At 41.0% G+C, this 11008-nt stretch overlaps 1 protein-coding gene across 1 annotated transcript in view; it reads right to left on the bottom strand.

Moving 5' to 3' along the window:
- Positions 1 to 3487: 3487 nt before the first annotated feature.
- The window catches only part of LTA4H (leukotriene A4 hydrolase), a 28770-nt gene continuing 21249 nt past the window's right edge, over positions 3488 to 11008 (bottom strand). The window contains exons 15-19 of the mRNA XM_079937008.1: positions 9692 to 9746; positions 7564 to 7659; positions 5207 to 5289; positions 4449 to 4553; positions 3488 to 3781 (exon numbers count right to left, since the gene is read on the bottom strand). Coding sequence (XP_079793134.1) covers positions 3664 to 3781; positions 4449 to 4553; positions 5207 to 5289; positions 7564 to 7659; positions 9692 to 9746 — 457 coding nt within the window. The 3' untranslated portion in view covers positions 3488 to 3663. The remainder of the gene's footprint in view (positions 3782 to 4448; positions 4554 to 5206; positions 5290 to 7563; positions 7660 to 9691; positions 9747 to 11008) is intronic.

The following is an 11008-nucleotide window of genomic DNA, read 5'->3' as shown; positions in this document are numbered from 1 at the left end:
CGCCAGCTCCACTGCTTATTAGCCTGGAGCAGTAAGTTATTGATTAGCCTCTGTTTCCTCATCAAAAGGCAAAGGGGCTAATTTCCTCACTGCAGTGTTTGCAGTATCTACCTGGGATCAGATCCTGGTCCTGCCATTTCCCAGCTGTGTGACATTTGGGCAAGTTACTTGACTTCTCTGGGCCTCTGTTTCTTCACCTACAAAATGGGGATGATAATAGTACCTATTTCAAAGGGCTTTTGGGAGGATTAAGGAGTTCGTATATGTAAAGCCCTTAGAGCAGCACCTGGTGCAATGGAAATGCTATGGAAGGGTTTGTGATGACTGTTGTTTGGACTTTAATATATACCTATATTGCTTTATAAATGTTCTTTCATCACGGTATCCCGAATGGATATCCCTAATCCAAGTAAGCTTCTTCAACACAGATTACTGCTCCCTGCACCCGATTCATTATAGTAGTATTAAGGAACTCTGAAAAGCATGAAAAGGGAATCAAGGAAGTGTTGGCACTGTTTTAACTAGGCAGCATTTTGGCAGTAAGCCAGTGTCTAGAGATTGGATTATTCCAGTGGAAAAATCCTGAAAAGTCTGTTTCCACTGAAACAGACTTCTGTTGGGAATAGAGACACAGTTGTGATATCACAGAAAACACCCACACCCAGAATGTCCTTCTCTGAAACCCTCCCGGGGAAGTAAGTGTACAAAGAAAGAGCTGCCCCTCCTTGAGCTTCATTAAAACTTGCACTTCAGCCACCTACACCCTGACCACACTCTGGAATTCGTCACCACCTGAATTTCATCCACATAAGAAATCTTAAATTCCGGTACCCCACCTTCTGACCACAGCCTCCTCGCCTTCCCGTTCTCCCCTTACATCAGTCATCTCCGACCTTGAACCTGGCTTCCGGTCAGTGCCTTCTTCTCTGCACTTCCCACTGGCTTTCTCCCTTACTTTCCTTGGAAGCTGGTCCCCTAGTTACTCACCTGCACCACTTTCTTCAGCACTTTGAAATTCCTTTATAACCCTAACCCTATTCCTACACTCTGAATAAACCGCCACCCATCCCCCACCCCCGGGGTTATCACAACAAACTTCCATCTGTGTTCACCCGGAGAGGCAGGCTCTGCTACAGAAAGTCTTGTGATGGGTAGATGGTGGCCCTGCCTCCTAATGCCCCTCCCCCTTAGAGAGTTCCCCAAACAGTCATCCCCCTCCTCAAGGACCTTCTCAATAGCTACCTCCTCTAATTCTCAGAGGAAGCCCTTACCAACTACGTCTCCGAAAACTGAGGCCCTTAGATGTGAAGCACCTTAACTTTCTGTCCTCCTCCGTTACCTCATCCAACACATAATTCTTGAATGCCTGTTACGTCCCAAGCACTATGCTAGGTGCCGGGAATGAAACAAATAAGATACATCTTCCACCTTCATGGTGCTTACTCTCTGGTGATGAATGCAGATGTATAAAGATTAGTAAGAAGTCCAACTATCCCCTGTGCTATGAGAAAACCCAAACTACTTGGGCACGCCAGTTGCTGGCCCCAGCTGAGCCCAGTTTGAGTAATCCCAGGCCAGACATCAGACATGGGAGGGAAGAAGCCACCTGATCATACCAGCCCCCAGCAATTTGAGTCATGCCCAGCTGTTTGAGGATTCCCAGCTCCGGCCCTAGACACCGTGGAGCAGAGACAAGCTATTTCCACTGGCTCTGTCCAAATTCATGACACAAAAAACCCATAAGTCAATACCTTTACTTATGTTATTCTTTCTTCATCCAGATGGAACACACTTCCAACTTTCTTTGCTTGGCTAGATATTTCTTATTCCTTAAGACTCAGTTTAGGCCTTCTCTTCTCCAGGAAGCATTCCCTAAATGCTTCAGTTGGGGTAAGTGGCCCTTCTCTGGGGTGCTTTTTCTTTAGCATTATGTATAAATTACTTATTTTTGTTCACCCAGAAATTATGTGTATATCCAGCTTGGTACAAAGACATTCAACATATGCTCCTTAGCTGAAGTAAGTGTAGACTCTAGTGGCCCCCAGGTGAATTCCTACAAACATTTGTCTGTAGCGCCTTCCTCCTCCTTCACAGCGTCCTTCAAGACCACCCTCAAGCATCCCTTGCCCCAATTCACTTTCAGTATCACTAATCAGTGTAACTGAAAAATGACATTAGCTTGGAGTATGGGGTAAACTTATGGGGGGGGGAAGCCTCCAAAAGCATCATCTGGGTCCATGGATTTGCTAAAGCCTAGTCACTTCGACTGTGATTATATACCAGGGATTTGAGCTGCACTCTCTCCTCTGATATTCCTGGCATGGAGACAAGTGAGAGCAGAGCCTGAGAAATAGAAGCACACTGCAGTGTAGAAACATGTCCAAAAGGAGAGAAGCATATGGGAGAGTGAGAACAGGGGAGAAGTCAGGATTACAGGAAGGCCAGAGTGTTTCCTCCTATTTAAGACTTTTTTTTTTTTTTTTAAATACTACATTAGCACTTCTGGAGGGTATTTAGCGATGATATGCCCCCACCCACATTTACGCTCTAAGACACTATTTCTCTTTGCTAGAGTTTATTTGGCCAGGGGTGGACCAAAGCTAGGTCAGAGCCTCACCTTTGGGAGTTTGGAATTGAGACAGTCTCTCCATGTGGTAAGAACTATTGGCAGCAGTAAAGCTGGGGTAGCCAGACTATACAATGTAGACCAGAGAGACAGAAATGGGAGATAAGAGTATGGATGTCTCTGCTGTCCTGGTGTCAGTTCCCTTCTGTTTGTCCCTGATCCTGGTAACCTCCCCCTCCCCTGTATCCTTAGTATAATCCTCCTTTTCCCTTTCTGACTTCTAGTCATTGGGGTTGCTGTCACTTACAATCAAAGAATCCTAACTAATACAACAGTGGTTCCCAAACTGTGTGCTGGGGCACTGCGTTACACTCATAGGGGTTCTTTGTTACTCTCTCACTTGGATAAAGTTGTTGTTATTTTTAACTCTTTCTTTCTCTGTGCTGTATGCTGTTTATGGATGGAGAAAGTTTGCTGACCACTAAGGAGATGAGGCTGGTTGAATAGACTGTCAGGTATAACTGAGGGGAGAAGCAGTGGTATTCAGGTTGGCCATCTGACCCTAACGGTCAGGAAAACAGGACAGCAGGTGGATCCGGGTATGAGAAGCAGAGCGCTCCCACTAGTTTATACATTTTGGTAAGGGAATTCATCCTATGTCCACCAGCTGGGTGATGAGCAAATCTAACCAAGTATTTATCTTTAAGGTTATTTAAAAAGCAAAATCCTAATTATGTTGAATTTTTGGTGTGCAACGGATGCAAATTAAAGAGCTTAAAATAAGAGGTAAATAATATGTTGACATATCTTGTGACCATAGTGGGAGAAAATGAATATGAAATTAATGAAAAAATCAACATTTATAAATCAAAAGGTTAAAGTTTGCTAAAATTCTCTTTACAAAGAACATGCCACCAGGGGTGGGAGGGGAGATAGATCAGCTTTATTTATGAAAAAAAAAAAAAAATCACTGACCAAACAATAAAAAGCCAAAACTAAAAAGACATTTTTAGTTACAATGTGAGCTGAAATTTTGTATTTCTTTATGAATTCAATTTTAAAAAGAGAAATGTCTGAAATCAGCAATGGACAGGTCCTTAATCCACTTTTAAATCTTTCCCCACAAGCATGGCAGTCACGGGGTGCATACACGCCTTGTGCTCTTGGTAGGTACGGATGGCTTGATCGTGGGATTTGTCAAAGGCAGCAAGGTCCCTGCATTAAAAAAAAAAAAAAAGAAAGATGGATAATGACTTATTTCGGCAAATTTTATTATACTTGCAAACAGATTAATAATAGATATTTATGTCTTGGTTATATTTTTTTCAGAATTCCTGCCAAATTCATAGTCAAAACAACTTCACTGAGATATTCTTAAATTGTATCTTGTTGCCAAGATACAACTTTTTTCACTTTTATCAAGCATTCCTTTAATATATGTCAAGCAACCTAGTCTACCTTATTGCAACATTTGAATCAAAAAGGTTTGGCTTTACCTGTTTGATCCTTCTTTCATTTAACTTCAGACACTTTTTTCTTATCCTTCCCTACTCATCTTCTACTTGCTTTTAAAGATCTTTTTGTGTATATAAGATTATCTTTGATTTATTTCCTTTTCACCAGGGTCTAACCCTATTTGGCCCATAATAGGTAATCCATATATAATCCTTCTAAAAAACTAATGAAATCATCTCAAACTTTAAATATTTAGAAGTGTTAATTCCTATTCTAAAATTGTATCTATAATCCTTAACAAATTTAAAAATATTATTTTTAGTTTGCATTTTTTCAAAGTATTTTAGCAACATCAAAAACATCTGTTTAAGATTTTTCTTCCCCATTCCTTATATAAAGTCAAAGCATAGTGAGACTTGGTTCTTACTTGAATAAAGGTCGTGTAAACTTCATTCTTCCTTGTTCAGTCGCCATTTTTAGAGCCAAAGGAATTGCTTCCTCCCATTTCGATTGAATGCAGAGTCGTAACCATCTAAAAGGAGGGTTTTTAGGGGGTATGGGGTAGGAAATGAGGAGAAAGAAGCAGGATATGACAGGTATATCTGAAAATTACTTTTGTAATGATGAATAATCCCATTATACTTACACTGTACACCACTTTATGTTATGTCTTTATTCTGAGAATCTCAAATCCTTATACATACCATTCAATAATTGGAGAAGAGAAAGAAGAATAGTTGGTTCTTGAAAAAGATCATACGTTTTCAAGGGTTTGGATTATGTAGGTGCCTATAGACCTTACATATGCAATTTCGGAAGGAATAAAACTTTGATTTAAGCTCACGCTACAAATTTGAATTAAAAAAGATGAACAGAATCAAAGATTTCTAACTATTCCCATTTCAGAGCCCAAGAGGAAGAATGCCTATTTACCAATGAATCTTTAATTCTAATTTTTTTAAAGGCAAGAGAAGCTTAGAATAAATTCTAACAAAAAAATTAGTACTATCATCTTACAGATATTGCAACTACTCCTTAAAGACCATTATAATTATGTATATAGATGCAGTAAATTTGAAAAGGATTTTTCAAGACTCATGTATGTCTCATACGCTGCTTTCCCTTTCTCCACTTTTGAAACTAGTTTTCCACTTTCTTCCACAGAGACAAGTTAAAATGATGTACCTGAATCGTATTTCAGAATTGTTAATGGCATTGAAGTTGTACACCTCTTGCATTCGCTTTATGTGCCCCAATGGAAGAGGTGCCTAGAGCAAAATAAAGAAGTATAACGTATCATTTCAACAGGATTCCTTGGAAGAAAGGAGCTGGAGAGAAATTCTTAGCCAGATTAAAATCCTCAATATTTTATAAAATAGAAATAAGTTAGATAAAAATAAAAGAAACAAATGCACACTAAAATAAATTTTGTGCAAATTTATTCTGAATAAGGATATTCTACTAGGAGCCAAGGGATAATTTAATTTGCGAGGTACGTGGAGAGGTAAATGAGAAGTACTCTCTTCAGACTTTCTGGTATATGTAAGCACTAACTTTCCGAACCTCTCCAGAGTCTTTCAAGTTCTTCCTTATACCTGAAATATCTTAAATTTATTCTGTTCTCCAGATTCAATCACAGTTAATTTTTTCCCTCACTGATTCCCCCCAGCTTTATCTTTGTATGTTTCCTCCGAAATCCCTTTTGAATGATCTATACCCCTACAAAATAGCAGTTTTTAAACTTTTATATTACAGACCCTTTTCAGAATCTGATGACTGATACGGACCCTTTCCTGAGGCGGGTGGGATACATTTACCGTATAAACACCAAGTTGTATGTACAGTTTCGGGGGGTTCATAAACTCCCGTGCCCAGGTTGACCCGCGCTAAAGGGAGCACAAGCTTGGGTGAAGGAGAGAAAGCAGCGCTCAGTTTGGGCAGGCGAAGCGTCGGCGGTGCCCGCGGGATGCAGGCGGAGGAATCGGCGGTAGATGGAAACCTCCCGCTCCAGCCGCTTCCGCGTCTTCCAGGACGCTCACCCACACTCGGCTCTCACTGACTGCTTGGACCCTTCCCAGATTGTTTCGTTTCAACCAATCTCCAAGTCCAGCCGGGTAGGCCGGCTGGTTAAGGTCACCTCCTAGGTCACCTCGTTACTTGCCCCTGTTTGCTGTGCCTGCTCGCCAGTCGGCGCATCACGCTTTCTCTCTTCGTGGCTCCAGGCCACACGGCAGGCGGGGCTACAGAGATGTGTGAAACCGCGGAGGTGGCTTCATGCACTAATGGGTTCTCTAAGCCTCCCGTTGCTTTAAATTCCTGTTTCTCATTTTGCATCAGTTCCATAGGAAATTCTGTTCAAAGTCTTCTTCCATCCCTGTCAAGGTCTTTAGACCTAAGAGCTCCCTGTCATGTAATAGTAAAGACCCCATCACTATCTCCCTCTCAACATACAGCATCTCCTCTCAGCTTCGCATGTTCTTTTAGTCACCTGGCTTTGAAACCTTCAAATCTGCTTGGACTCCTTCCTGTTAACCCCCAACCCAGTCAGTCCCCAAACCCCATGCTCCATCCTATGTGTTCTCCCTCTCACTGTCCTGCTCTTTCCCTTCCCGCCAGCTCCCTCCAGCCTGTCCTGTACTCCTCTGAGTCTCCCAACTAACTTCACCCCCAGCGTTCCTCATGTCAATCCAGCCTCCGCAACACCAGAGGAATGGTCTTCATAATCCACCATTTCATCAGATGACTCTCTTTTTTTTTTTTTTTTTTTTCCGGTATGTGGGCCTCTCACTGTTGTGGCCTCTCCCATTGTGGAGCACAAGCTCTAGACATGCAGGCCCAGCGGCCATGGCTCATGGGCCCAGCTGCTCCAGGGCATGTGGGATCCTCCCAGACCGGAGCACGAACCCGTGTCCCCTGCATCGGCAGGCGGACTCTCAACCACTGCGCCACCAGGGAAGCCCAGATGACTCTCTTTTTAAAAATGTTAAATCCTCTGCGACTGCCTGGAATCAAATCTAACATTCTTAGCTTGGCATTCAAGACACAGCACATCAGATCCCAGCAGTGTTTCTAGCGTTCTCTTCATTAACCTCTTTCCCAGGGCCACGATTTCCTCCTCCTGCCACGCTCTGTCACTTGCTGCTCCTTCTATCTCCCTGCTGACTCTGCTCTTCTCAAATCAAGCCCCACTCCTCCGAAATTCTTCCTGATTACCCCAGTTGCAAGGGAGTCCTTCTTCGCTTTTTTCTCAAATGACACCTAAAATCCCTCCTTTTAGTGCTAAATTTTGCACTTGAGACCTTTCCTACTAGATTATAAACTTTTTGAGGACCCGGCATATTTCTTTCTTACGTATTTTTATATTCAGCACAATGCTAAACATAGCAGGCATTCAACAAATGTTTTTAAACGAATGGATTTTACCAAACCATTTTTTCTGTTAGTTTCCACATGGATATTTTTTCCATGAACCATGTGGTTCAACCATGAATGCTGTGCCTTTATGCCCATTTTAATTTCTAATATTTTGAGCTAGTACTTACTTTCTGGAGCATCTGTGCTAAAAATTCATTCACCTGATGAGAAGAGAAGTCTTTTAGGTCTGCTGAGCTGAACGAATTTAAATCATCTTCTTTGCCCTGAAATAAATGTTGCCTGATTACTGCCATTCGTGTACGATTCAATAGTATGTATTGGTTTATCTGACATAAAAGTAAAAGTTAAGAAAGAGAAATACAAGGATGTATAAGATTATAAAAAATAAATTTGAACATTAGCTATTTTAATCATTCTGAGATGGCATAACTATAACTTAAAGAGCTGATATGACTCCTAAATCTATATTACTTAAGACAAATTAGACGATTAATAGTAACAGTGGAGGAAGCTTTAGCCAACGTCTGTACAATTCACGATATATAGATTTCCAAAGCAAAGAAATGCTACAAAAAAACATGTCAACTGTTTATAGGCCAATTTGAAAATGTGGGTAAATAATCAAATTGCATATTCTTTTAAATATCACACTAATGAACTCGTAAGGCCACAAACAGATCTTTCCCTTCATCTTCACACATTCTATTTTCCCCACTTAATCTTGGAAATCATTTAAGGAAAAAGAAAAGTGGGTCTGTACTTTTCAATTTAGGATTCATTGCAAATTATCTTTGAGGAAATGATTGAGGAACATTAAAAAAAGCTTATCAAAATAAGCATTTTAAAAATCTTTTAAAATAGTTTTAAACTAGGGTTTCTTTTAACTTTAAAAGAAATATATGCAAAGGTTAAAAAAAAATCAAATAGGACCAAATGAAAAATTCCTTTGCTTTTGCTCCCTGTCTCCAAGTCCCACTCCTCAGGAACCTATATTAATATGTATATCCTTCCAGAAAATTTAATGTATGCATATACATCCTTGTAAAGAATCATTATTTTACATCTTCCTCCCCCTTCAAAACACCCTTAATATCAGAACTTTCTCCCTCTTAAGAACCTCACCTAAATATTAAAACTTACAGATCTCATTCTCTGCTCAAAAACATGCATATTTAAACTACCTATTGAGGATATATTTATTAGTGGTAAAAACAAAGAGCAGGGGAATGATAAACCAAAATTCATGGTCATGGTTACATGGCAGGGCAAGGTGGGTAGAGAGGATGAGGTGGGGAGGGCAAAGTATTGACAGAGGAGGTACATATGTGTACAACCAGCCTACTGCTCTGATAAGAAGTTGTTAGAATTTTTAGATGTTGGGGGTAGGAGTTTATTAATTTATTAATTTATTTTTGCTGTGTTGGGTCTTCGTTTCTGTGCGAGGGCTTTCTCTAGTTGTGGCAAGCGGGGGCCGCTCTTCATCGCGGTGCGCGGGCCTCTCACTATCGTGGCCTCTCTTGTTGCGGAGCACAGGCTCCAGACGCGCAGGCTCAGTAGTTGTGACTCACGGGCCTAGTTGCTCCGCGGCATGTGGGATCCTCCCAGACCAGGGTTCGAACCCGTGTCCCCTGCATTAGCAGGCAGATTCTCAACCGCTGCGCCACCAGGGAAGCCCAGAAGTTGTTAGATTTTATATTTGCTTACAAAAAAGTCTTGAACTTAGATCTAAAAAGTCAGTAATGCTCTAACTTTGTTATGATGTTATGAGAATCTCCAAAAAGATGTTTATATTTTATTTAAAATTAGGGTATTTTTTGCCATGGTTTCTTGTTCCATTTTCCCAATTTGCCTTACTCGTGAGTTGGTTTCTCTTCCTTCCTCTGACCCTTAATGGGTCTCCCAATACCTGGAGCTTTCTACTCCTCTCTCTTATTCTCCACACCCAGACAAACTTTGGTGCAAACTATCATACCTCCCTATCTATTCTTCGAAGAGCCCATTCATCTTTCTTAAGAATCACTTACTCTCCTCTAAGAGGCCTATATTCCTCCACCCCTTTCCCTTTTAAGAGCAAGAAAAATCAGAACTAATACCATCAACATCCATTTGTTTTCCCCCTCAAACTTAACTTTGCACGTTGAGGGCTGGTATAATATCATTTTGGATAAACTTGACTTAGGAATAGTAACTCCAAATACATGAGTTCATAAGTAAAGCACCACTCCCCCACTTCATTGAGTAGAGACACATTTGTACAATTCAAAAAGGAGTCAAAAATCATACATTACTACTCACAGTAATCCATCTTTGACTTAAGGCAATACAAGCATTTGTCAGAGTCATATCATAACTGCAAAGATTCAGAATATTAGAGGTTACATTTTATAGAAGCACATGCTTTTGCATCAATGCCATTTTGAACTTACAGAACATACTTAAATTTCAAAGTTCTTTGAAAATAAAGATCAACAACTCCAGAGTGATGGAAATAGGAAATCTTCTACCTGACTTAAAGATTACTGGTCTCCTCTAAAAACACAGAAATCCAACTGGATATCAAATTAATGAAACCCTGGATTATTCTTTGGAGAGAATGCCGAAACATCTCAGCAGAGACCATCACATGCTTCTGCAGTGTATGCTGAAGGGGCTGGGGCTGAGTTGAGCGTATTGTTTCCCGGATGGTAGGAACAGTTCCAGGCACTCAGGACAACGTGGTAAACACCACAAAGTCCTTGCTCTCGTGCCTTTTCCTTTCTGTCGTTCCAACCATCTAAACATCCAACAGATCTGTGAGCAACTGCTGTGTGACAGGCACTGTTCTAGACAATGGGGAAATAACGGTGACACCCTTGGGAGACTCCGAAATCATGTGATTTTGATCCTCTCTTTTCAGAAGAAAGCAGAATTCACGAACTCTGACCATTAAGCAAAGCAAGCTGTGCTAAGGTTTATGTGTTCTCAACTTGGAAAACAAGTCATACATTTTGCAGCAATGCAGGAGACCATGTAATGTGTGCAAAATTCTTGTAAAACATCCTTCTTTGTCCATAAGTCATGCTTACTTGCTGTGAAACGTTACTGTTAGAGAACAGAGGGGTACCTGCCCTGCAGGGCCTAAATGAGGTAAGTTTTGATTAGAAGTGACCACTGAACTTGCTTTCAGAGAGTTTGTGCCCTGGAGGAGATAATAAAGGGGTCAAAGCAGTGACCTTCTTTGAATCAGCTTCCAGTTTATCTTCATGAAGTGGGCTGTGGACAGTAGGCAAGCCCTTTTGTTTGCCCTCAAGACCAAGTGGGACCAGAGGTCCTTGACTGTGCAGGCAGTTCCTCACCTTCAGTTAGAACATGACAGCGCTGATCTCATAAGGAACACCAGGAGAGTAAAAAAAAGACCTTTGGCTGGTCTGTTTCTTCATGCCTGAAACTTCCTTCTCATTGTAATGAAAACAATTAAATAAGGATTAGCCCAGGGAAGGGGAAGCAACCCTTACTTAGGGCAGGGTCCTAAGAAAAGTTATGAGTGAATCAGGTATGAGCCCTGTTTCTCATAGTGCTTCAATGTAGTGAAGGAGAAAGACTTAATACTCACTCACACAAATCTCAGATTAC

Source organism: Stenella coeruleoalba (assembly GCF_951394435.1).
Source record: "Stenella coeruleoalba genome assembly, chromosome: 11".
NCBI lineage: Eukaryota > Metazoa > Chordata > Mammalia > Artiodactyla > Delphinidae > Stenella > Stenella coeruleoalba.
This window is presented reverse-complemented; position numbering and strand designations above follow the sequence as displayed.